Source organism: Thamnophis elegans, chromosome 7 (assembly GCF_009769535.1).
Source record: "Thamnophis elegans isolate rThaEle1 chromosome 7, rThaEle1.pri, whole genome shotgun sequence".
NCBI lineage: Eukaryota > Metazoa > Chordata > Lepidosauria > Squamata > Colubridae > Thamnophis > Thamnophis elegans.
The window spans coordinates 73,410,791-73,438,500 of record NC_045547.1 but is presented as its reverse complement, the minus strand read 5'-3'; the positions used below and the strand labels follow the sequence as shown (position 1 = coordinate 73,438,500).

At 46.1% G+C, this 27,710-nt stretch overlaps 1 protein-coding gene across 1 annotated transcript in view; it reads right to left on the bottom strand.

Annotated features, from left to right (window-relative positions):
* Positions 1-27,710, bottom strand: part of ATXN10 (ataxin 10) — a 78,698-nt gene that overhangs the window by 27,167 nt on the left and 23,821 nt on the right. Inside the window, exons 4-9 of the mRNA XM_032221989.1 lie at positions 27,359-27,455; positions 25,037-25,201; positions 23,076-23,156; positions 16,481-16,625; positions 13,137-13,245; positions 4,146-4,312 (exon numbers count right to left, since the gene is read on the bottom strand). Coding sequence (XP_032077880.1) covers positions 4,146-4,312; positions 13,137-13,245; positions 16,481-16,625; positions 23,076-23,156; positions 25,037-25,201; positions 27,359-27,455 — 764 coding nt within the window. The remainder of the gene's footprint in view (positions 1-4,145; positions 4,313-13,136; positions 13,246-16,480; positions 16,626-23,075; positions 23,157-25,036; positions 25,202-27,358; positions 27,456-27,710) is intronic.

Here is a 27,710-nt window from a genome sequence, read left to right as displayed (position 1 = left end):
ATCCGTGATGCCGAAACCCTATGGCACACGTGCCAGAATTGGAACGCAGAGCCATCTCTCCAGGCACATGAGCCATCGCTTGTTGCTCTTCCGGGATCCGGCGTGCTGTTAGCTGGTCTTCACACGCGTGGGAGCGCCCAAAACCGGAAGACCAGGTGGCCGGGGCGCATGCAAGCGCTACAAAGATAATCTTCCGGTCTCCGACATGCGCCGGCACCTAGTCTTCCGGTTCACCAACACTGTTCTAGATACTAAATTCAATTTCATGAATCTTAGTTGAATTATTTCTTAATTCAATAGACCTTTTAGGCTGGATTGCTAAGACTAGTAAATTTTGTGGAAGGCTGCAATTTGCCATTCTGAATCAAGTGTCCAAGAAAAAGCATACAGTTACTGTGTAAAAGACCTATAAGAACCAAAGTATGTATCTGGCAGAGATGAATTCTGCCTCAGGTGTCTCTCAACAAGATAATACATGAAGCAACCTATCATGAGATTTCATAGTGCTTTCTGCAGTCACAATTAAAGCAAGCAAGGCTTAAAGATATACTTGCTTCCTCCAGATAGTTCAGTGCTTAGCAACAAGCAAACACAGCAAAATAAAAGCAAAAAATAAAATAAAATATATCCATAGGGGATAAGAGCATTCTGTTTAGACAGAAAATATGGGAGCAAGTTTATTAGCAATTATTTAGCATATCATTAAACTCCATAGGGCTTTTTAAAGTTTTTTTTTCCATTTGGGATAATTACCAAACAATTCAAAATAATTCTGATCTACTTAAATATTTTTCTTTTCCAACGTCTGACTTCCGGCAAAGGATAGGGTGGGGCCCACCAGGTTCATACATGGTCCCAAACTGTAGGAGGGTTCAACTGTTTTTGACTTATAACTAGGAGAATTTAGCCACCGTGATTCATAAACAATGATCTGTGAGAACCAGGAATCTTTGACTTAAATTTAGAAACCATGCTTAAGCACACCAAGACACGGCGAGATATGTAAATCTAGTCCCATCAATTCATCTGTCCATCCCTCGATCCATCCCTACATCCAACTCACTTTATATGGCTGTCCATCTAGCTAAGAAACTCTGGGCAGCAACCAAAAAATGCAAATAAGGTACTCTAGGACCCTGATGGCGAACCTATGGCAGACATGCCAGAGAGGGCAGCCACAGCCCTCTCTGTGGGCACGCATGCCGTCACCAGCTGGTCTTCTGGTTTCCAGCGAGAACGTGCACATTGGCCAGCTGGTCTTCGTGGGTGCCGGAGTTCCGGAAAATGGCCTGAAAATGGCCCAAAGAACAGCAAAAAAAACAGAACATTTTTGGGGGTATTTTCAGGCTGTTTTCCAGGCCCTTTTCAGACCGTTTTCTGAGGCTGAAAATGGCCCAAATAACAGCCAGAAAACGTCCAAACAACAGGTATGCTCACACTGTCCAGGTGATCTTCAGGTTTCCGGCTCTCCAACATGCACATGTGCACACACATGCACACGTATTCCAGTATGGGCACTCGACATCACTGCTCTAGAGCCGAGGTGGCGCAGTGGTTAGAGTGCAGTACTGCAGGCCACTTCAGCTGACTGCTATCTGCAGTTCGGCAGTTCAAATCTCACCGGCTCAAGGTTGACTCAGCCTTCCATCCTTCCAAGGTGGGTGAAATGAGGACCCAGATTGTGGGGGCAATATGCTGACTCTGTAAACCGCTTAGAGAGGGCTGAAAGCCCTATGAAGCGGTATATAAGTCTAACTGCTATTGCTATTGCTCTAGGATCACGAAATCAGACACACTCCCCCGCTTGGTCCTAAGAGGACTACAAGTATTTGCTTCCCCTGTTAAATTTGCAATCCAAACTGGAGGATGCTAACGACACTGCTGGTGAAAAATGCAGTATTATACATTGGTCCTGCCCTCTGTTTCCACCAACTAGGATCTCCAGAAAGGAATTCTGAATAATCATAGATGTCCAATTCCTTCTTGGTAGGTTTTTCAGACCCAGGGACAATATTCCAGCCACAGTTGTGACTCTTCGTGCCCGATTAAGCTTTATCCTAAAACTGCCTACTTAGCAGCCTGTCTTTGAAAACTAAAAGAACAAACACAACAGTGACTAATGGTTTTCGACATTCAGAAGGCGAGGTCATGCTAACCTCTAGGAGTTAGCTGACATGTAGGGTCCAAACTAAATGGGACATTAAAGGCTTCTTTGCGTGTAATCCCCAAAGTATTTGAAATGGGACTAGGAAGGAACATGAATTAATAAGGTTAATAACTAAAAGTCCTTCTTCTCCTGCAACTAGTATCTGTATTATGAGGAAACTCCCGATCAGCGTGAAACCACCAAGCTGCCGTTCATCAAGAAACACATCTCATTATCCTATGGACAATATACCATTAATGGCTTTTCATCCCATTATAACCTTAAATATTAATGGTCCCTCTCCCAGGGATTCAAGGGGTCATATAGCTTCTGGGCTAGTGTTAAGTCAATGACCTTAACACAATGGCTTCCACCAGGGGTCTATGACAATTCGCCAGGGACAACTAGCCATGGCCTACCTGTCACAAGACAACTCACTGCAGAACAAAAACCACACTAATATCAAAGAAATTGTGGACTAGACTCATTAAAGAAAAGATGCAAAAGGAGGGACAGAATGAAATGGGAATGGCAAAAATTAAAAAAAGAATAATTTATTTCAAATAATTAGATAGAATTGTTAAATTGTCCTGCAGTGAGTTGGCCGTGGTGATTTGGCCACGGCAAATTGTCATAGAGCCCTGGTGGAAGCCATTGTTTGCAAGTTGTCCCATTCCATCCACCAGAGGATATGGCCGGCTCCCTCATCAAATGGGGGGGGGGGTGTCTGTCCAGGAGTGGGTTCCGGCTTCTGTTACTGCCAGTTCGCTCAGGGATGCGTTACATGTGCATGCGCAGCAGTAAAAAAATTGCTTTTGTGCATGAACAGAAGCAAAAAACAATATGGCGGCAAATAGAACCGGTTCAGGGGCTTGGCCGTCCAAGTTACTACCTACTGGCCTGAAACAGCCTGAACCGGTAGGAACCGACCTTTGGGGTCTGCTGCAAAAGTCCCATTCAGAAAAATATATTTTCCCATCGTGACCCGACAAATGCGTGCCCGACAAATGTGCGCCGACAAAACCGCCATGACAAAACCGCCGCGACAAAACCGCGCCGACAAAACCGCGATTAGGGTTTTTAGGTTAGGATTGTTAATGTTGTTACCATTGTTTTTGCGTTGTTTTCGATGGCGCGCTTTTGTCGGCGTGCTTTAGTCGGCGCCATTTTGTCGGCGCCGTTTTGTCACGGCGGTTTTGTCGGCGTGCATTTGTCGGGTGCGCATTTGTGGGTGAACCTTTTCCCATGCCTTACTGAGTCCTGAAGATGTTCCTTTCGGGGGAATGAGGACCACTTTCAGCAGTTAGCAGCATCAAAGCCAACTTTGTCTGATCTCAGAAAGTTAAGGAGGAGCAATCCTGAAAGGTGGGGATGAAAAACTATGAAAAATACAAGGGATTAAGTAAAAAAATAATAATAATCTCGAAGAACAGGACACTATTCCCATTTTGATGCCAGAAGAACTTCATGGTTGTTCTTCTGCTATTTTTATTCTGTTTTATGTTTGGTTTACATTCATACATCTTACGATATGGCATGAAAACCATGTAAAGAATCTTTCATTATTCAATGATATATAAACACAAATGAATATTGTGAAACCTACTGGATGATTATTACCATAAAACAGCAGTTTTAAAAAAGTGCTCCAAATCCCACCTTGGATAGCAGAAGATTAAATGGTTTGAAGCAAAGGTGGTATTCAGCTGGTTCGGACCGGTTCACCGAAACTGGTAGTGGAAATGGCGGGTGGGCCCGTTCACCCATTCCAGCTCTATGCTGTCCTATTTAGGCACCTTTTTGAATGGGTGCATGCGCGGAAGGCGCGTGTGTGTGAAGCGGGTGGATGCGAACATGGTGAATCAGTGGTAATTAAATGTGCAACCTAGTTCTGGTTTGAAGCCTTTTGGGAATGAGGAAGAACATCATATTGGTATAGTGTCATTATATATTTCAGGTGTCATTGGCCCTCCAAGGTGTTTCGATTCTCTTAGCTTACCTTGTCTTGGTTACCCTTATTCCTGTAGCATAAATTTCCAATCAGACGAATCAGATGTGATTTAAAGCCCACAGCTGGATGGGAAATTTCTTCCTGCTCTCTGGAATAAGTGACGGTGAAGATATTTGTGGTCTGCTTCCCAGCAAGTTGTACAAGCTTCAAAAGGCCTAAACAAAGAAGGTGATTTTTGCAGGTAGTAACATCAAAGAAAATCAATCTGGCTCCCCTTACAATTCAAAGGAACACTGAAATAGTCTGTTTCAAGGGGCGGGGGGGGGGGGGAAGGAGAAGGGAAAGAATCTGGGGTTCCGGAATGATTTGCCTCAATCAAGGAAGAAGATTGTTTGATTTGATTTGATTTGATTATATTTATATGCCGCCCTTTTCCCCCGAAGGGGACTCAGGGCGGCTCACAATTCAAATCAGGGAAGGGGGGTACAGACAGAAAATAAAAGACAAAACATAACAATACATAATTTAAAAACACACAACAGTCATACCAATTCGAGACGGGGGCAACAGCTCTTTAGCCCCAGGCCTGTCGGAACAGCCAGGTTTTAAGGGCTTTGCGGAAGGCCTGGAGGGTGGTGAGGGTTTGAATCTCCACGGGGAGTTCGTTCCAGAGGGTCGGGGCAGCCACAGAGAAGGCTCTCCTCCGGGTAGTCGCCAGTCGGCACTGGCCGGCTGATGGAATTCGGAGGAGGCCTAATCTGTGGGATCTAATCGGTCTAGTGGAGGTGATTGGCAGCAGGCGGTCTCTCAAGTACCCAGGTCCAAAACCATGGAGGGCTTTATAAGATTACATATTTTGAACTCGACAAGTGGCCTTGTCAAAAAGGAGAGGCCAAGTTCTCCGGCGTGTCACTTCAGAAGTCAAAAATCAACAACCCAACAACATAATAATACAAAACAAGATAGAAAGTAAGAAATAGAAAATGAAAACACACTCAATCAATTAAATGTATTTCGATTCTCCTCAACATGAAGCATCTATTTGTAGAACTAGTTTCATGACAGCAGGGGGCCATGAGTTCTAGTTCTGCTTTGGGCCAGATGAGCGCCTTTGGGCCAGTCCCTCTCTGATAGCCCAAGGAAGAAGGCAACGACAAACCACAGCCAAAATCTAGCCAAGAAAACTGTAGAGACTCATTGTGGTCCACCGGCAACCTGCGGAGCTGGCAGCAACTGACAGTGAGAAGGTTGGGGAGGAAGATGGGCGAGTCTTGGAGTCTGGGGGAGGCTCGGACAAGGGCTCTGCCTCGGACGCAAAGAGGGGGCCAGGGAAATCTGGTAGGTACGTGCTGCCTCCAGACTCTCCCGAGTCTGACCTCAGTTTTAAGTATTGACGGAGGGACGACGCGAAGCCAGGGTTCAACTTAACAGAACTCTTTATTCAGTACAGGCGATTCAAAGAACGAAAACTCGCGCCAAGGTATTTATACTATTTTTAAACCAATCACCGGCCAGGGACGAGACAGCAACAGCTGACGTCAGTCCCTCGGCCAATCAACAATAACATTACGTCGGCAACACCCTCTGGAGCCCTCAGCCAATCAGAGAGCCAGAGGGTGTTACTGACAGCAAGAATAATTAACCAATACTTAACACCCCTTCCCCCCAGTTCTGCGCATGCCCGAAACGGAGCATGCGTAGTCCTTAAGGTACGCAGGGCGGCGCCGGACCCGCCCAGATCTTCTCATTGCAGGGAAAGTCGTCGGCGGAGGAGGACCTCCTCGTGGTAGCTCCTCCCCGAAGGGAGTGTAGCTCCGAGGCACGCCCTTTCGGAAAGGCCCAGAAGGCGGGCTCAACTGCAACGGTAGGTGTAGCCGTGGGGGCGCGTCACTTGTCGTGGGGGGAATCCTCTGGGCAACTTCCTCGGATTGAGCTGTTGGGCTGGCGTCCCTTTGGGTGGCGCTTGGGTAAGCAGGGCCTGGTGTGGCGAAGGCCCTCGTTTGCGGACCGCCGGTTTGAGAACGCTGTTGTTGTTGAAGCAGGAGGGGGCCTGGTGTGGCAAAGGCCCATGGCTGTGGTCTCTCGGATTGAGGGCTTTGTGCTTGGTGCGGATTAAGGCCTGGAGTGGCGAAGGCTTCACATTGCAACCCCGGTGCTGCAGTGTTGTCGCTCAGGGGTTCGCGGCCACTAGCCTGCGACGGGAGACGCCTCCTCAATTGATCCAGGTGGCGTCTCCATTGGGATCCATCAGCCAATTGGACCCTGAAAGAACAGGGGCCGGTCAGGGCAACGATAGCACCAGGCACCCATTTTGGTTCCCCCGTAAAAGACCGAGCCCACACTAGATCCCCTAGCTTAAAGGACCGGGGAGGGAGGACCCCCAGATTGCTCGGCTGATCCCCTGAATAGAGCGGATGAAGCCTATCCAGGGGAGTCCGCAGACGCCTGCCCATCAACAGCTCCGCGGGGCTTTTGTTGGTAGTTGGGCAGGGGGTGGAATGTTGGCTTAGCAGGTAAGCCGCCACCCTTGCCTGCCAGTCGCCCCGGTCCATGCGGCTCAGTGCCTCCTTAGCTGAGCGGACCGCCCGTTCTGCCCGGCCATTGCTGGCCGGGTGATACGGGGCTATGGGCGCATGCCGGATCCCTTGCTCGGCCAAAAATTCCTGGAAAGTGGTGGATGTGAACTGGGGCCCATTGTCCGAGACCACCACGTCCGGCAACCCATGGGTTGCGAACATTTTCCGCAGGGCCCTGACCGTACTCTCGGCTGTGGTAGAGCCCATGAGGACTAGCTCCACCCACCGAGAGTAGGCATCCACCACTACTAGGAAATTCTGGCCGTGGAAAGGACCGGCGAAATCGATGTGGAGGCGAGACCATGGGCCTCTCGGAGCCTCCCACTCACGAGCAGGCCCGGCTGGTGGGTTGGGCCTGGATAATTGACAGGTCGTGCAGCGGCCTACATGGGCCGCTATCTCTGTGTCCAGCAAGGGCCACCAGACATAGCTACGGGCCAATGCCTTCATCCGTGCTATGCCCGGGTGGTCCTTGTGGAGCAGATCCAGAACTAGTGGCCGGAGTGCTGTGGGGATCAGCACCCGATCCCCCCAGATGAGACATCCCCCGTGGAGGGAGATCTCCGCCTGGCGATGTTTAAAGGGCTGGAAGCCCTCTGCCACTTTGTCCGTTGGCCATCCTCTTAGAACCCAGGAAGAGACCTGGGACAAGATCGGATCGGCCTTTGTGTGGGCCGCTACGTCCGCGGCAGAGAGTGGGAACCCGGAGTCGGCAATGGATAGGACAGAGAGAGAGGGAACGGGGGCGGTGTCCGTCTCCGGGAGTGGGCAACGGCTGAGGGCATCTGCATGCCCTAACTGTTTGCCCGGACGGTACAGCAGCGTATAAGAATACGCTGCGAGGAACTCCGTCCAGCGAGTCATGCGGGGAGATAGGATGGAGGGGGTCGGCTTGTCCCCCGCCAAAAGCCCAAGGAGTGGCTTATGGTCGGTGACAAGGGTAAAGTGCCGACCGTAGAGGTAGTCGTGGAACCTCTTAATCCCGGACACTGCAGCCAGAGCCTCCTTGTCGATCTGACTGTAATTGCGCTCCGCCGAGGAGAGTGTCCGGGAATAAAAGGCCACAGGGGCTTCTGAGCCATTAGGGAGGATATGGCTCAGGACAGCCCCTACTCCGAATGGGGAGGCGTCACACGCCAACGTCAGAGGCATCCCATCATGATATTGAATGAGGACTGCCGATGACGTCAGTGTCTCTTTGACAGCCGCGAACGCATGCGCTTCGCGGCTTCCCCAGCGCCAGGCCGCGGATCGGTCGAGTAACCGATGCAGCGGCTCGGCTAGTGACGCCTTGTGAGGAATGAAGGGGGCGTAAAAATTGAGCAGCCCTAGGAACGCCTGTAGCTCCGCCCTGGAGGTGGGAGCAGGGGCGTTCTTAATGGCGGCAATTTTAGAGGGTGTAGGGTGAATGCCTTGGGCATCTATTAAGAAGCCCAAGAATTCTACCCTAGGGACAGCAAATGAGCATTTGCTGCTTTTTAATTTTAATCCCGCGCCCCTGAAACGACAGAGGACCTTCCTTAATACTTCGATGAGTTCTGAGCGGCTCGTAGCAGCGATCAGAACGTCATCGAAATATGGAACTACCCCCGGAAGTCCATGGAGCAGGCGCTCCATGAGACTTTGGAAGATCCCCGGGGCCACGGATACGCCGAATTGTAGGCGGCGACAACGAAAAGCCCCACGATGGGTGACGATGGTCTGGGCAGCCGCCGCATCGTCATCCACCGGGAGCTGTTGATAGGCTTGCGCCATATCCAGTTTGGCAAATATGCAACCCTGCCCCAGGGAATGGAGCAGGTGTTGCACTACAGGGACTGGATAGGGGTTTGCCTGAAGGGCCAAGTTGATCGTCGACTTGTAGTCGGCGCAGATTCTCACCGAGCCATCCGGCTTGACCGGAAGAACTATGGGTGTCTCCCATGGAGCATGATCGACTGGCTCGATGACACCCTGCGCCAACAATTTGTCAAGTTCGGCGTCAACCTTGGCCCTTAAGGCAAAAGGCACCCTGCGGGCTTTCAGCCTAATAGGAGCAATCTGAGGATCTAAGCTAAGGGAGATGGGGGTTCCCTTATAACACCCAAGCTGTCCATCAAACACATCAGAGAACTCCTGTAGGACGTCCTCAATTGTTGAATTTTTTACTTGGTGTACCCCCCCAATGGACAGTCCCAGTGCCTCAAACCAGTCAAGGCCAAGAAGAGCCGGCAAATCATTTTTAACAATGATGATTGGCAGCTCTCCCTCAAACTTGCCATACCTAACGGGAATAGGAAAGGATCCCAGAACTGGGATCAACTTTCCTTGGTAATCCCTTAAGAGTACCCGGGAGGGGGCTAACTTATTTTGGGAAACTGTAGGGCAGAGATAGGAGAACATGTCCCATGACAATAACGATCGGGAGGAGCCAGAGTCCACCTCCATCTGGCAAGGCTGACCTGCCAGGTGGACATTGGCTGTAATTTTTCGGTTGCCTGAAGAGGCCTGATTGATGGAAGTCTCCACTTCCTGCGGTTCGGAAACAGTGTGGCAGTCATCTCCTCTGCGAGCTGGTTTCGTGGGCTGCTGGCGGCGCTGTTGCTGCTTGGTTCTCTCAGTAGCTTGGAAGAATGCAGGGGCCGGCAAAGAGGCTCGGCACACTTGGGCGAGGTGCCCCTGCCTCTGACAACGGCGGCAGATTGCGTTTTTGAATTGGCAAGTTTGGCGGTCGTGGCGGCCTCCGCAGCTAAGGCAAGGCACCCTGGCGTTTCGCGGTGCGGCTGTAGATAGAGCAGGTGGCTTCCGCCGTGGTTGGGCACGGACTTGGTCGATGTTGTCTTGCTCCCGGACCTCACAAGGTGTAAAATCATCATAGTCAATGTCATGCACTTGTGAGGCCGGTGCCGGGTTAGTTGACAGCTGTAGCCTCTCCAAATCTGCTGTTGATTGCTCAGAGAGCTCAGCTGCTCTGGCGATCTCGACTGCCTGGAGAAGTGTAATGTCGTGATGGCGGAACATGCGGCTTCTTAAGTGTACATCCCGCACTCCGCACACAAACTGTTCGACTAGATTTTCTTCTAGGTTCGAAAAATCGCACTGGGCCGCCACAGTGCGCAGCGCTTCCAAAAATTGACTGATAGTCTCCCCGGGCTTCTGTACTCGTCTCCTGAACGCGAAGCTGCGGGCAATTTTGGACGGTGTTGGGGCATAGTGCCCCTTCAATTTCGCCATCAAGTTGTCCCAGCCCAATTTGTATGCGGGTCTGGGAGCAGCCATAGCTCGGGCTGAGGCAAACATTGAGGGTTCGCAGCATGATAAAAAGAAGCTGCACTTCTCCTCATCCGTTTGAGCCTGATTTTTGGTAGCGATTAAATAAGTTTCAAAGCGCTCCATGAATCCTTCCCAGGATTCACCGGCGGAGCCGAAAGGAGCGAAAGGCGGTAATGGATTCATATTAAGCTCACTTGTGAGGAGCGGAGTGACTGAGATCGTGACAGGAAATTTTTCCCTCAGCGTTCGGTGCTGGCGCGGACAGCGACTTACAGCAGCTAGCTGAAATAATTTCTCTGTTCTTAACCTAGGCTTGCGTGGAATCGCCGAATCCCACCTCGTCGCCAGTTTTAAGTATTGACGGAGGGACGACGCGAAGCCAGGGTTCAACTTAACAGAACTCTTTATTCAGTACAGGCGATTCAAAGAACGAAAACTCGCGCCAAGGTATTTATACTATTTTTAAACCAATCACCGGCCAGGGACGAGACAGCAACAGCTGACGTCAGTCCCTCGGCCAATCAACAATAACATTACGTCGGCAACACCCTCTGGAGCCCTCAGCCAATCAGAGAGCCAGAGGGTGTTACTGACAGCAAGAATAATTAACCAATACTTAACACTCAGTGAGGCAGAAGAACAGTGTGAGCCTGTTCCCAGTGTGCGCATGCGCAAGAGCTGCCAGAAGAACAGTTAAGACAAAAAGGGCGACTCAGGAATAAGGCTTGGAGGTGATTGGCCCCTCCCATAAGACATAAAAGAGGAGCAAACGGACGTGGACCTTTGCAGGAAGCAATCAGTTCATCTAGTCTGTTCAAGCTCTGAGAAGTCCTGTTTGACTCTGTGCTACGTTTGGTCTCGCGAAACTAATTGGCAATTAGGTCTCTGGCAGTGTTTCAAGGGAGAGAAAGGTGGGTGCTTACTAACATTACCCTGAATGACTGCGGCAACCCGAGCAGACATCTGTCGGACTGTTTACAGATTAAATGTGAATCATGATGGGCTGTGAATGGCCATGATTCACAGCTGTTTAAATAAAAGAGGGTTTGGGGGATTTATGCTTTCTCAGGGAGCCTAGGTCAGAACAGGACTAGTCTAGGTAATCCTCAGGAGCCAAGATGAACTCAAAGGTACTCATACACTCCAAGTCTTCCCTGTGGGAAGAGCCAGGTATCCCTGGTGAAAGGCTGAAAAGCAGAGATTCTAGGATGCTGACTCACAGTGACCCTTCCCCATGCTTTTTGTATTCTAACTACTTTTGACCACAAGTAACAGGCTCTGTTGGGAGTATACTCCTAGTGTTGGGTAGGCAATATAGCTTCATATACAATACCAAATGGTCGATGTTGCTTTAAATGGGTAATTAACTTTACAATCAAATGTAATTAACTTTGCAATAAGAGGGAGTCAGGAAAGCTCTCTCTCTCTCTCTGCTTGTCCTATGCTTGATAACTACTTGCTCGACTGATGACTGGAACGTGAACTGCGACTGTAAGCAATTGTTTGTTCTTTGAATTGTGTTTGGACAAATACCTACTATCACTGCTTGTGAAGCTATTAGTAGTAGTAAAGCTACTTGTTTTTACTAGCAGTGTCTGAGACTCTATTCGTGTGTTTCTTCTACTAGCAACGTTCCTTCTCTCTAGCTGTACATTACGCTGCACAACTTTCTGTCTCCCAACGGAGATACCCCTAACAGGCTCCCATTTAAGAAAGTCTCCTGCAGACATAAAATGCAACTCTTTATAGCGTGTTCAAAAAAATGTTCAAAGGTCTTGTAAATGAAGGGGCAGAAATAATGCCCCCTGCTATTGCTCAGTACAGATTATCTTTGACTTACAACCACGATTGAGCCCAAAATTCATACTGCTAAGGGAGAAGTGTGTTGAGTGAGTTTTGCCCAATTTTACGACTTCTCTTGCCACGTATGTTAAGCAAATCACTGCAGGAGTCTAAAGAAAAGAAGGACTAGGGTTGACATGGTAGCAGTATTCCAGTATTTGAGGGGCTGCCACAAAGAAGCGGGGGTTAACTTATTTTCCAAAGCACCAGAAGGCAAGACAAGAAACGATGGATGAAAACTAAGCAAGGAGAGAAGCAATCTGGAATTAAAGAGAAACTTCCTAACAGTGAGGCCAATCAACCAGTGGAACAGAAGTTGCCTCCAGAAATCGTGGGTGCTCCATCACAAGAGGTTTTTAAGAAGAGACTGGATAATCACTTTTCTGAAATGGTATAGGGTCTCCTGCTTGAGCAGGGGGCTGGACTAGAAGTCCTCTCTACATGGGGCTGCCCTTGAAGAGCACCCGGAGGCTTCAACTGGTCCAGAATGCGGCTGCGCGGGTTATCATGGGGGTACCTAGGTGCTTCCATGTTGCGCCCCTTTTAGGCGGCCTGCACTGGTTGCCGGTTGTCTTCCGGGTGCGATTCAAGGTACTAATTATGACCTTTAAAGGGCTCCATGGCTTAGGCCCAGGGTACCTGCGAGACCACCTACTGCCACCGGTTGCCTCCCACCGTCCAGTGCGATCCCACAGAGTTGGCCTCCTCAGGGTGCCGTTGGCCAGGCAGTGTCGGCTAGCGACCCCCAGGGGGAGACCCTTCTCTGTGGGAGCGCCTTCCCTCTGGAATGAGCTGCCCCCCGGAGCTTCGCATAATCCCCGAACTCCGGTCCTTCCGACGCGCCCTAAAAAGTTGGCTTTTCCAGCAAGCCGGCCTGGCCTGAACAAAATAAAATAAATGATTGATTATTGTTCATTTTAATCGAATTTTTTAAATGTTACTGTTAATCTTAATTGGGTTTGTTTTTTGGATACTCTAATTTTTTTTTAACTTTTGTAATATGTGTTTGTTTTTTAAATTTTGTACGGCGCCCTGAGTCCTTTGGGAGAAGGGCGGCATATAAATCCAATAAACAAACAAACAAACAAACCTCCAAGTTTCCTTCCAGCTCTGTTCTGATCCAAACGTAAATCACATGACCATGGGGATGCTGCAATGGTCGTAAGAGTGAAAAATGGTCCTAAGTCGCCTTTTTCAGTCCTGCTGTAACTTTGAATGGTTACTAAATGAACTGTTGTAAGTCGAGGACTATCGGTATTTACTTACTTAGCAATGGTACAACTTTTATTTTCCAGCAAAATTAAAAACAAATGTTCCCTTTCAATGACACTGTTTTGAAATCATTAAGAAATAAAAAAATCCCACTTACTGATAGCTACTTCAAGCAAATCGGGACAAGCTTGGAAAGGCTGCAAATCTCCAGGATTTGATGTCGCTTCACAAAGAACATCGAGGAGACGAATTGCAACTAGGGCTTCCTACAGAAAAGAGGCAATAGGTTTGAAACCAGATAATGCACTTATGATTAAATTATCTGCTTTAACTCCTCTTTGATATTTAAATTCAAGCTTGTACTCAACCCGGAAAAGACCGAGTGGCTGTTGTGTTTCCCTCCCAATAATTTGGCTAGTGTTCCATCACTCAGGCTGGGGGGCCAAATATTATACCCCTCAGACAGGGTTCGCAACTTGGGAGTCCTCCTGGACCCACAGCTGACCTTTGATCATCATCTGTCGGCTGTGACCAGGGGGGCATTTGCCCAGGTTTGCCTGGTGCGCCAGTTGCGACCCTACCTGAACCGGGAGGCTCTCACAACAGTCACTCGTGCCCTTGTGACCTCCAGGCTGGAATACTGCAACGTGCTCTACATGGGGCTGCCCTTGAAGAGCATCCGGCAACTTCAGCTAGTACAGAATGCGGCTGCGTGAGTGATTGTGGGTGCACCTCGGTTCGCCCACATAACACCTATCCTCCGCGAGCTGCGCTGGCTACCTGTTGATCTCCGGGTGCGCTTCAAGGTGCTACTTACCATCCATAAAGCCCTCCATGGTAGTGGATCTGGGTACTTGAGAGACCACCTCCTGCCAATTACCTCCTTGCGACCTATTAGATCACACAGATTAGGCCTTCTCCGAGTTCCATCCGCCAGTCAGTGTCGACTGGCAACTACGCGGAGGAGAGCCTTTTCAGTAGTAGCTCCGACCCTTTGGAACGATCTCCCCGTGGAGATTCGTACCCTCACCACCCTCCAGACCTTCCGCACAGCCCTCAAGATCTGGCTATCCCGTCAGGTCTGGGGTTAAAGATTATAATCCGTCCCCTCCCGAATGATGAATGAATGTTGCTTCTATTTTAATTACGTACTGTTTTTATATGTCATTGTGTGTACTCCCTTCCCTATACGTTGTAAGCCGCCCTGAGTCCCCTCAGGGAAAAGGGCGGCCTATAAATAAATTTATTTTTAAAAAAAATCAGCAAGAATTTAATATAGACACTAAATTGTTTCTAAGATAATATACTGGAATTCTCGTTAAGATAACCCACAGATCCAAGATCACAGTTTATGATCATTAAGAATCTGTATAGCTGAACTACCATAATTTATATTAGGCTTCTAATAACTATTCAATTGGTATGTTGAAGAGTATTTTTGAATGAGAAGGCTTTTAAAAAAATATTTCTGTCTAACCAGTGTTAGAATATAGGAAACAGGATAAATTCTTATTTATTTATGCAACTGCTAAATCATTCTTGGCATTGCCTAACCACACCTGGACTAAAATATGCCAATTCTATCAATTGCCAAATTATCATTTGCAGGGGGAAAAAAAGACTTTTAAAAATAAAGGCTGAATTTGCACAGGCTTATGCCACAGTACAGCTTTTATCCAATTTTATCTAATTATTAAGGACTTTTGTTATTTAATATTCTAAGAATTAGCTTGGGACTGATTAGCTAGTAACTAAAAAAAAGTTCGGTCCAACATTTTTTTTTTAACCAAAGAAGGCACGTTATGCAGCTAGCATGTGATTTGATTAAATTATTGCTAAACTACACCCATTTAAGCATACAGACAGCAAACAAAGTTACAAATTTTGGCCTCCCTAGCAATGCTATCCAAGGGGACTTGGGTGCAGAGTTGGTATTCAGCAGGTTCTGACCAGTTCTGGAGAACCAGTAACAGAATTTTTGAGTAGTTCAAAGAACCAGTAAATATCACCTCTGACCGGTCCCATCCACATCAATTCTCTGCCTCCCGAGTCCAGCTGATCAGGAGGAAATGGAGATTTTACAGTATTCTTCCCTTGTCACGCCACCAAGCCACGCCCAGCAAGCTACACCACACCCACCAAGCCACGGCCACAGAAACGGTAGTAAAAAAAATGAATTCCACCACTGCTTGGGGGAGATGTCAAGATGGCAGCCATGATCACACAACCAGATTGCCACTCTTTTTTTATGAGTCCTAGACAACAAAGTGTCAGGCCTTGTATCAGGCAGTCACACCTGCATTTTTGTCGTACCCCCACCTCAAAAAATGTGAGTCTTCTAATCTTTTCCTTGGTTTCAGGGCCTCCTCGCTAGAAAGCAAGAAAACAAAGCAATTTCCCATTTCTTGCAGTAAACATCAACATCTTTGCAATTGATGTGCGTTACTTTGTGACTTGAGTTGGCGTGAGCAAATTTAATTTTTAATTCAATTTAACTGACTGAGCAAATTGATCACACAAATTTGATTGTACAGAAAAACTCTCACTAGAGGACTTTTTTTCCCCCACACCAGACACATGATGGCTTAGACACCGTATTGTAAGTAGGTAAATATGTGCAAAGAACGTTTGTCTAACCTCTTCACATTCCAAGAGAGCTCTGAGGGAAGAGAAAACTGGTGAAATATTTATCCACCGAAGTGTGGCTGGTGCAAGGGGTAGTTCTGAACTGCCACAAAGTCAGAGGTGGTCTTAGGGGGTTAGGGTCAAAATCCATAAGATGGCAGGCATAACGATGTGAATGAAGGGCTGCCCCTTTGCTATGTGGGCCCGTCACGCTGCCAGAATTTGGGCAGGTGTCCCAAGTAGAAGTTCAGGCTATATTTTACAATTCGCCTTTCAATGTGTTGGGGTTGAGGAGGAACAACGGATGAGGGCTCTGTGTCGGAGGAAGAGAAGGGGCCAGGGCCATCTGGGAGTTATGTGCTGCCTCCAGAGTCAGACATCAGCGAGGCAGAGAAACAGGCTCCCCCTGTTCCCAGTGCGTGCATGCGCAAAGCTGCCAGAGGGCAAGAACAGGTAAGACAAAAGGGACGGCTCCGGAGTAAGGCTTGGAGGTGATTGGCCCCTCCCATAAGACATAAAGGAGGAGCAAAGGCACGGGAGTCTTTGCAGGAAGCAACTTTGTTCGTTCTGTTCGGCTTACATTCTGAAGCTCCACTTTGACTCTGTGCTCCGTGTGGCCTTGCCAAGCTCATTGCCAATTATATCTTTGGCAGTGTTTCAAGGGAGATAAAGGTGGGTGCTTATCAGCCTTATCCCGAAGGACCGTGGCAGACTTCTGTTGGACTCTTTACAAACTATTAGTGACTCATTAAAGGCTGTGCGTGAACATAATTCACAGCCTTTGAAATAAAAAGAGGGTTTTGGGGACTAAGCGTGTGCTTTTTACTGTATCAGGAAGCCAAGGTCAGAACACAATGTAAGAGTGGAGACATTTACCTCTTCATCATTTGTGGCAGAAACCAATGTTAGCACCGACTGACACTTCTTTTCAAAAGACACTGCAAGGAACATGGCCATCTCTTCATCGATGGGGACATTACTTTCCTTCATTTCTGACAGGATGAGTTCTAACAAGAAAGTCCTAGGGAACAAAAAAAGGGAAGTGTTGCTGATAAAGAGTTACAGAGCCTGAGGTACAAAGTCGATTTGGATCGTCCTCAGTCTATGACCATTCGGTCAGCTATCATTCCTAGTTGCAATGGTACTGAAGAAATGGTTGTTATAGCTGGACTTCAGAGTTCCAGCCATCCACGCACTCTCATCGTCATGTGATCATGATCTGGGTGCTTGGCGATCTGTTTGCACGGACGATCGGTTGCCAAGCGCCCCACGATCATGGGATCCTATCTGCAAACATCCCTGATGGCCTTCCCCAAAGGCCAATGAGGAAGCCAGCAGGAAAGATCACAAATCATTGGATTGAATCTCTCCCATCTCTGCATCCTCCCTCCAGCCCCTCACGCTGCACCAATTACCATATTTTTAAAGTATAAGACGCACCAAGATTTTGAAGAGGCGATTTTTTTAAAAAAAGTTTTTGCACTCTGCAGACCTCCCCAAAACAGTCCATTTTTTGCGAAAACAGACCTGTGGGAAAAAAAGGGCATGCATAGCCTTTAGGAGGCTTATAGAGTGCTCCTGGGAGCTGGGGAGGGGGGGAATGAGTGAAAAACGGGCCATTTTTCGCTCATTTTTGCCCTCCCCAGCCCCCAGGAGCACTCTGGAAGTCTCTTAAAGGCTATGCATGGCCATTTTTGCAAAGGGGGCGGGGTTTCAAAAGGCAAAAAATGCTGTATTCAATGTATAAGACGCACCCAGATTTTCACCCTCAGCAGATTCAGACAGTGGGGAGGTTGGAGAGGTACGTGGGCCAGTCCTGGAGTCTGGGGAAGGCTCTGATGAGGTCTCTGTGTCGGAGGCAGAGAGGGGGCCAGAGCCGTATGCTAGTTATCAGTTGCCTTCAGAATCAGACATCAGTGAGGCAGAAGAACAGCTGGAGCGTATTCCCAGTGTGCGCATGCACAAAGTTGCCAGACGAAGGGAACAACTAAAGAACAGAAGTCGACTTGTGAGTATGGTCACAGGCGGACGATGAATGGCCCCTCCCAGAGGAAATAAAAGAGGCGCAAAGGGGGAGTGGAGTTTGCAGGAGGCAATTAGTTCACTTAATTGGTTCGTGACTCTCCGAGATTCCTTGCCAAGTTTTGCAGATATCGGCCTGGCAGCTCTCCAAGCCAGATAAGGTTTGTCAGCTGTGAATGAGCAGAACTCCCGGTAAATTAATAAAAGAGTTTTTTGCCAGGAAAAGAAGTTTGTTTCATGCTCTTGGGAAGCCTCGGTCAAAACAAGCATTCTGGTGCGGTACGTAAGTCTAAATGCTATTACTATTGCTAAGGCCCCAGGAAAGAAAGACATGAATCCCTAACAACAATTCCTGCCATCAAGCAGAATGGATATCAGTTCCATAGTTAGGAGTAAGAGAGAAAACTTGATGCTGGTAGAACTGGGAGCTGATCAGCAGTTACAGCAAGACTCAGAGGGCTGTATTAATCTAAGCATACCTGGGAGGGGATATACAACCTCAGTTCCAATTTACATTAAGAATAAATTATGGTCTTTTTTAGTCTAGTCTTTTAGACTTTTAGTCTTTTTAAAGACTAAAAAGGAACCTGCCCCATTGTAGATCGAGGGGGGCTGTGTGGCAAGGGTTTCCTCTTTTAAATTCTTGGGAGTGTTTACTAGTCAAGATCTCACCTGGAAAAACAACACGTCTCTGGTGATTGGAAAGGCCCAACAGAGACTTAATTTCCTTAGAGTCCTGCGAAAAAATCAGGTGGAACAACGGCTGATGACCTCTTTCTATCGATCCACCATAGAAAGTGTCCTCACATATTGTGTTACAGTATGGTATTCTGGTTTAACAGCTGCGGACAGGAAGGCACTACAGAGAGTGATCAATTCGGCACAAGAAACCATTGGTAGCCCTCTGACACCACTGGATGACATCGCCAGATCTCACTGCTTTAGCAGAGCAAGGAAGATACTCAGAGATGATTCCCACCCGGGTCAGTGTCTCTTTGCACTTCTACCATCAGGCAGAAGGCATCAAAGTATAGCCAGTCGAACAAACAGGTTTAAAGATCGTTTCTATCCTTGGGCTGTGAGACTTTTAAATACAAGCACAATCACTCCATGCACACACTAGTTTTTTTTTTTTTTCTTTCTTTTTTCATTTCTGCTATAATTTTGCACCAGTGAGGTTAAAACCAATTTCGTTGCATTTAAGTACAATGACAATAAAGATTATACTTATACTTTTAGTCTAGACTTAAGAAAACCTCTTATTCTTGCAAACATTTGTGTCTATTACATGATATCATTTTTTTTAACATGCACTCCTTCCAGCTGCTCTTTCCAACCTAACCTTCTGCCCACAAAGAAATTGTGAATGTACCCTGGGAGATGTCAGTGGTGGGATCTGAAAAGTAGCGGATGAATGTTCGGCAGCTTCAGTTTATAATAAGCACTTAAGAGAATTTCATGTTTTTTGGAACTCGCGGAATAAAAATATAAACTTTCTAATCCAAAATAATCATTGTATTAAAATAATGCTGGGAGTCAGGTAAGATATAAATTTAAAAAAATATATTATTATGACTTTAGGGAAATGTCTATTTGCACTGTCTGGTAGTTTCGAGGAGTCATATTGTTAAAATTGTTAACTTTTGAAACAATCATTCTTCAAAACAGAAACTGTTAAGCTTTTATATGATGAAAGAAGAACTATTCTGCTGTTATCAAAAGCTTAATAGGCAGGCTGGTGTATATACTAGTGGCCCATATTGTGGAAGCCTTTTGGGAAAAGTGTACAGTATTTTTGTGGTTTGATGGCTAATAGCACCACTTTGTTTGCAAGTAGTACCGTAAAATTATATATCAATGGAAAGATAATTTAATCAAGAATGTAATCCAACAACTTTTATGAAGGATTTGCTATTAGAATAGCAGCTATAAAGAAGAAAAGTGAAACACCTAGAAAAAAATGATATAAACAAAAATTATCACCATAGAAAAAAACGAGATATGCAAAAATTATCAGCATGTCAGTTAATACTTAGTTGGGTAACCTTTCGCATGAATTATGGCCTTACAACATCTTCCCATGGAGTGAACCAAATCTTTTAGTTCTTCAGCTGTTATAATGTGAAATCAAGATTGAATGATTGACTGGGTTTTGTTGCTGGCTATATTTGGCTATACCTTTTTATAGAATACAGATAATTGAACAGACTTTGTTGCATTACATTGTTGATTAACTTATCTTTCCATTGATATATAATTTTATGGTACTACTCCAAAGAAAAGTGTGTTATTAGCCATCAAACATCAAAAATACACTTTTCCCAAAAGATTTCCACAATTTTGGCCACTATTGTATACCTTTGACAAGAGGTACGGAGGAATTTGATAATACAGGTAGCCCTTGTTTGCTACTGTAACCAGAAGGAGGTATAAATATTACTCAAGCTACCAAAAAAAAGCAATTAGCAGAGTAAGTTTTTAATGTTTTAATGAAATTAAATTAAAATCGCCTATGGAAATTGTGGGTGCTCCATCAATGGAGGTTTTCAAGAAGAGATGGGAGAGCCATTTTGTCCAGAATAGTCTAAGATCTCCCGTCGTGGGCAAAGGGGTTGGACTAGAAGACCTCCAAGATCCCTTTCAACCCTATGATTCTATGTACCTAGTCTGTAACGAACCAAGCAAGGTCAGAGACCATCAAGGATTCCATTAAACGAGATGTTAAGGTTGTGGACTACAGCAGTGTTTCTCAACCTTGGTGACTTTAAGTCCTATGGACTTCAACTCCGAGAATCCCCCAGCCAGCATAGCTGGCTGGGGAAATCTGGGAGTTGAAGTCCACAGGACTTAAAGTCACCAAGGTTGAGAAACACTGGACTACAGCATTCATCGTGAAAGGCGCAGAGCTACCACTAATATAAAAATGATGAAATTTCTGTGGTGGTTAAAAAGTTCCCAATATTCAGAGAATGCTGATTCTTTTTTTAAAAAAAGAAATCAGAATAAATATTTTAACAAGAGCAATCCTACTGAGCACAGTAGGGAGATGTGAAGTGAACAAACCATTCCATCAAAGGCCCTTCTGGGTTTGTGCTGGCACAAAGAAAGGAAAACTAGTATTTTCCATCCCGTCTTTTATGTTTCGATTTGTTTGCGGAAATATTTTTTTCCCTTTCACTGCAAGCGACAGGAGTGCACCAGCTGCAGAACTAGCATACAACTCCTGCTTTATCATTAGGAGCACATCAGGGGATGGGGCATGTTGCTCCAGAGCCAATCCCGGTCCGCCCACACCATTAGTCCCAATTTCCTTTTTGTAGAAACATTAACCAGGGTTGAATCTTGCAGAGGTAAGGAGGTCTGCACACAGACTTGGCATCAGAGTAAACGAGGGAGGTTGCAACCCTCTGCAGAAAGCCAGGGGAGAGGAGAACGTATATGATGGGCTCCCCACCCACAAACACAGAGCATGCATCAATGATTTCCACACAAACAGTCCTAGGTAGGAAGGCTTTCTGACTACTTTTGGGTATCAGCAACCTATGGCTCTGGAGCCGCATGTGGCTCTTTCATCCCTCGGCTGCGGCTCCCTGTCACCAGTTCAGCTCCACAATTGATAGGGCTTTTTGGTTAGGACAGGTAGAGAAAAAAGGATGCCGCGCTAGGAAGAGACTCTATGGTGAAGGAACCGGACTTCTGGTCAGCTCCAGAATTGAACAGGGGGCTTTTGGTTACAACCTTTGTGGCTCTTTTGAGTGTTTAAGGTTGCCGACCCCTGCCTCAGGTTAAGATGGTCATGAATGGGCTTGGCAACGTGACCATGGAAGCGCTTAGGTCTTCTAGTCCAAGCGTTGCAGGATTTTGAAAATAAGACCCCACACCTGGAGCTGTGCTCAGGTTATCCCCAATGTATCACACGGTACAGTTGCGTAGACCAAGGAACAAATATACGTTATAGATTGTCATACCATATTTCTCTTACCGTATCTTCTCACTGGAGAAGAGCCTCATGCTGGGAACGATGGAGGGCAAAAGAAGAAGGGGACAACAGAGAATGAGGTGGTTGGATGGAGTCACTGAAGCAGTCGGTGTGGGCTTAAATGGAGTCCAGAGGTTGACAGAGGACAGGAAGGCCTGGAGGAGCATTGTCCAAGGGGTCGCAATAGATCAGACATAACTTTGCAACTAACAATAACTGTATTTTAAATTTTAATTCTCTGGATGGTTAATGTTTTTAAAAGTATTTCCTAATTAACATGCATCGTTTGGGATTCCCGTGTTTTTAACCACAGTTAAAGTTACATATCACCATTTGCATGAACTAGAAGTGAAACCAGCATCTGGACAGTTTGCAAACCCTGGTTAGAAGCTAATGACTGGCTAAGTTAGGTTATGATGCTTTTATTTATTATTCGGTTCATGCTATCCCACAGTATGCGCTAATAATCCTAGTTAAAATCTGTGCACACTTATTGAACCAAAATCGCGATTTCCATTTAATTCCTTCAAACTATAATTACGAAATACTGATGGATAAGGAGAAGGATCCCTATCATGGTTTTTACTAAATCTGTTTTTTGCGATGGAGCTAGTCAGAGAAAAATACAATCACATTAGCAAAGCATGCACATTGTTGTTGTTAGTTGTGAAGTGGTGTCTGACCCATCGCAACCCCATGGACAATGTTCCTCCAGGCCTTCCTGTCCAGAGGATGGTAGAGGACAGGAAGCTTACACCGACTGCTTCGGTGACTCCATCCAGCCACCTCATTCTCTGTCGTCCCCTTTTTCTTTTGCCCTCAATCTTTCCCAGCATTAGGCTCTTCTCCAGTGAGTATGTACATTACTGATACCCAAAACATCCTATTTGATATTTCTTTTACTTTGCTAATATATCCTCTCAAATTTCATTTCATGTGCCAGCTTGTTTGTAAGGAGATATTGCTGATGGCAAGTGGGGGGGGGGGGGGGGAGATTTACCTTGCTCTTCATTTGGCTGGAGGGTTGAAGGTATCTGAAACGATTTGGCAGATACACACTTTATTGTGTCTTATTTTGGGGGGGGGGTGTTCCACTCTAGCTACGAAATGAGAGGTTGGGTTGAATCATTCGATGCAGCAGGGAACGATACTCTTATGAAATCAGGGCCCAAGCATGAAATCTTCTCTTCGTTTATCCCCAGCCTGCGCATTTCTTTAGAAAGTCAGGGCGCCAACCTGAATCCTGCGACTCCTATCCACATCCTTGCCAGTTGCGGCTGGTTTGTAATGTTAACCAACCAATTTAAAACCATTACTGACACAGAAACATGTATTTAGGGATTCCGTGCCAACTATAAAACCACACCGTTTTTTTCTCTCCCCCCCCCCCCAAAAAAAAAAATACCACGTGAACAGGATACTCTAGATGGTATGCTAACTACTAAAACCCACACTGGTTTTTGGGGTTACCTTTCTGGATCGCTCAGTTTGGCATAGAGGGCTTTGACCAACTCGGGGCACTTCAGCAAATGGTTGGTAACAATCAAGGTCCTGGAATGAGGAAAAAGCGCACAAAAAGTAGGACATATTGTTGTTGGTTATAAATAAACAACATAGTTAACACCTCTCCACTGTATTAATGTAGTTTACACTGATAGCAGTCAAGAGTAAGGTGCTATATTTAGGCAACAAAAACGAAATGCACAGGTACAGTATAGGTGGTACCTTGCTCAATAGTAGTGACTGTGAAGGGTATCTTGGGAGTCCTAGTGGACAACCATTTAAATATGAGCCAGCCGTGTGCAGCAGCTGCTAAAAAAGCCAACACAGTTCTAGGCTGCATAAACAGAGGGATAGAACAGAACCCCCAAACCCAAACCCAAGCTGTGCGATGGTCAAAGCTTTAAGATGTTACAGGATCCAATCCGAGTCGATCACCAGGACCAGAGATTTATTATTCCAAGCTTTCGGACTCATGCTGGAGTCTATTCTCAGGGAATTTCTCACTCTCCCGAATATGTGCCTTAAGACGGGTCCAATATTTTGGAGTCTGAAAAGCCACTCCAAAATTTGTAAAGTGAATAAACTACATCGCTTGGGCTATAACCAGAGGTGGGCTTCACGTTATTTTACCACCGGTTCGCTGTGCGCCAAAAACTGTGAGCATGTGTTTGCACCTTCTGCTCATGCGCATAACCTTCCATGCAAGCACTTTGCTCGCGCACGGCTTGCAAGCATGCATGTGGCTTAGAAAATGTGGCTAAATAGGACAGCATAGTGTACCACTACCCACAGATCGCCACTACCGGTTTACCCCAAACTGCCTGAATACCATCACTTGGCTATAACACTTTTTTAGACTTTTGGGGACACTTGATGGTTCCGATGAAGCCTCATTGGTGTAATTCAAAAATTGGCCCTTAATCTGAATCGCATTTCTGATCATAAGCTCCATCATTAGAATCCAGCTTCCTTTCAGATAAGTAAAATAGCTCTTCCATGAAGCAAAGTGCTTCTCCGTGTTTTCTTCCTCCTCCCCATACCCGTGTCTGCAGTTGGCGGGACAGGGAAGAACAACAGAAGCACCTGGGAGCAGCGTAGCCAGGCGCTACTAATAAAAAGTCAGAAAATGCCAATATCACATGCGATTTGGGGTCTTATCGTTGATGAAAAGAGGCTGAATGGATGCAACTCAGTTACACGCTATCAATATAACATTTTTACAGTGCCTGGGTTAAAAAGAATGTAAAAGAAGCTGTAACTTATACTCTGTAGAATGGAAGGTTATGTTGTGGCCTGCCAGCAGCCAGCGAAGCAGGCAGTAGGTTCGGACAGTGAGGAGGTTGAGAAGGAACATGGGCCAGTCCTGGAATCTGGGGAAGGCTCTGATGAGGGCTCTGTATCGGAGGCAGAGAGGGGGCCAGGGCCCTCTGACAGTTATCAGCTGCCTTCAGAATCAGACATCAGTGAGGCAGATGAACAGCTGGAGCCCTGTTCCCAAGTGTGCGCATGCGCAGAGTTGCCAGACAAAGGGAACAGCTAAAGAACAGGGGTTGACTTGGGAGTAAGGCTACAGGTGTACGATGAATGGCCCCTCCCAGAGGGAATAAGAGAGGAGCGAAAGGGGAGTGGAGTTTGCAGGAGACAATTAGTTCACTTAATTAGTTTGTGACTCTCCGAGACTCCTTGCCAAGTTTTGCAGATATCGGCCTGGCAGCTCTCCAAGCTAGATAAGGTCTGTGACTGTAATTCCTCCCTTGAAAGACTTTGCTGGATGCAAATGAGCAGAATTCACTGTTAATTAACAAAAGGGGCTTTTGTTGGGAGAAGGAATTCCTTCATGCTCTTGGGAAGTCTCGGTCAGAACAGGTTATCAAAAGCTAAACAAGATCCCTTGTTACCATTTTGAAAAAGCTGAACAGAATACATACATCCATTCCAATTCTGGGCATCTTCTAGAAGCTCGGAGAACAGAGAGGGCAATGTTCAAGTTGTTTTGTTCCTGGAGTTGTTTGATTCGTTCCTGATTAAGGCACGTGAAAAGAACCATAGAGCAATAATCAATGATTTTCTCATCTTGATGATTTAAACAATTCCTTTAAAAGAAAGAAAGGAAAGGAAAAACGACAGTCACTGGTGGCAGCGGTGGTTAAACTATAATATTTTTACAACCAAAGTTATTATGGAACGTTTTGACCAAATGAGAGAGATGCAAATAAGGACAATTAAAATGATTGTAGGCTGGGAAATTGTCAGCAAGAAGAGAATGGGGGAAGTGAGAGAGTTTAGCAGTAAGAAATAATGTTGAGGGATGAACATCAATTTATCTATTTGCTAGGGTTATACATTGCTCCAATCCATACCTACACTGAGTATTTCACAAACCCTACTTTTATAAATAGGGTTAACATATATGCAAATATCAATGACAACAGAATACTATAGTACAGGGCTGTCAAACTCGCGGCCCCGATGCGTCACAAGTTGGCCACGCCCATGCCCAGTTTAGCGAAGAGGAGGGAATTGTGTATATCACGTGACGCCGTGACGAAGCAAGTTTTGACACCCCTGCGATAGTACAAAGCACAATTTAATTGAGATCAACGAAATAACTCAGTTTCAATCAACCACCAAATTATTAGAGGGAATAGTTCACAACGTCTCTGCTTCTAAGACCCACTTTAATTGCCTTTTAAAAACCCAACAGCCCTCATAACACCGGGGTCCTCAAACTACGGCCCGTGGGCTGAATACGGCCCGCCGAAGCCATTAATCCAACCCGTGCAGGACCACGAGGCTGCCACACCCACATTGCCCCAACTACCCACCATCCCCCACCCGCCTTCTGGAGGCCGAGGAGGCCAAAAACAGGGTGCATGGAGGTGTCAGGAGGCCAAAAATGGGCCCCCAGTCTACAGAGAGACACAGAGAGAGGGAGGGAGAGAGGGAGACACATACACACACAAAAGGAAGTCCCTCACCCCACCCCACCCCCCAGGCAGCCACATCCCTGCTGCCTGCTTTCCACCAGGAGCAAAAAAAAATCAACATTTAATTTAGGTGTATTGTTTAATGGACTGCTAAATTATTTATTTATTTATTTATTTATTTATTTATTAGACTTATATACCACTTCATAGGGCTATCAGCCCTCTCTAAGTGGTTTACAGATTTTTTTTTAGCAAATTGAGTCAGCAACTTGCCCCCACAGTCTGGGTCCTCATTTCACCCACCTCGGAAGGATGGAAGGCTGAGTCGACCTTGAGCCGGTGAGATTTGAACCGCTGAACTGCAGATCACAGTCAGCTGAAGTGGCCTACAGTACTGCACCCTAACCACTGCGCCACCTCGGCTCTTAAATTGTCTGAGGGGCCGTGAATTGGCCCCCATTTTAAAAGTTTGAGGACCCCTGCCGTAACAGTTCATCACTCTTCAAACATCTGAAATGGGTCATCCGCATCTATCCTTCCTGAATGCAGGATGTGGGAGAACGAAGCGACAGGAGAGTAGATACCTGCTCAATGCCAGCTTGGGACAGCTATTAAGTGCATTGGGTTAGAAATTGGGAGTCTGTGCATTCCAATCCTGCCCTAGTAACGAAGCCAATTGAACAATGTTGAACCAATCCTTCTCTCTCTCTCTCAGCTCCAGGAAGAAAGCAAGGGAACCCCACTTCAGAAAAAGTTGCTGGGGAAACAGCATGGACTTGTCTATAGATTGTTGCCCGGAATCAATGTTGACTCAAAGGCCCTGCTAACCAAGTACACTTGTTCCTTTTTCATTTGCAAATTAAGTCTTTTTTTAAAACAAAAAATCTGTTTTCTGTTGACATTTTTACTTATTTATTTAGTCCAGGTATTCACTGGATACATCCAAACCTGAAAGAATTTCAACTTCTGCATCCGCAGATGATAGAAAGCAGATCTTGCCTAAGATGGAGAAACCACCTACCTGAATTTGATTAAACATAAATCTTTTAAGCCTCAGAGAAAAAGCTCGTGGTCCTGCAATCCAATTTAACCCAATCTAAAACAGAAACTCTCGTTTTAGCTCTCGAAGTTAACGTGGAGGAAGAAAGCCACAGAATATATTCCCAAATCCCTTATTCCCCCAATTTTTTTTTCTTCTCCAAAAAAAATTGAAGACTTGCCAATGAGGACAGTGAAGCTTAAAATAAAGCGCAATTAAAGCACCTTCAAGCAACTCTACCCTTTTTGTGAGGAAAAAAAAAGACAACACCTGCAAATGCTTACAAGAAAAGAGACGGGGAAGCAAGTTTCCATATTGAATTCTGGGACTCACGGTTCCCTGTTGCAATATTTCCGAGAAATTGGAGGCTACAACGAAAAGCTAGAAGAGGGAGGAAAAAAAGATACGTGTCAAAGAAGAAAATTTTTTATATTAAGGAATTCTAAGCACTTCCCTAATATTAAAAAGGGAATTATTAGGACAGCCTGGCCTAATAACCTTACCCCATTTACCAACCACAAGCCTTTGGTCTGTCACGCTTAGAAGCAAGTTCATCAACCACCGTATTTTTCAGACTATAAGACGCACCAAGATTTTGAAGAGGTAAATTTTAAAAAGAAGTTTTTCCACTCGGCA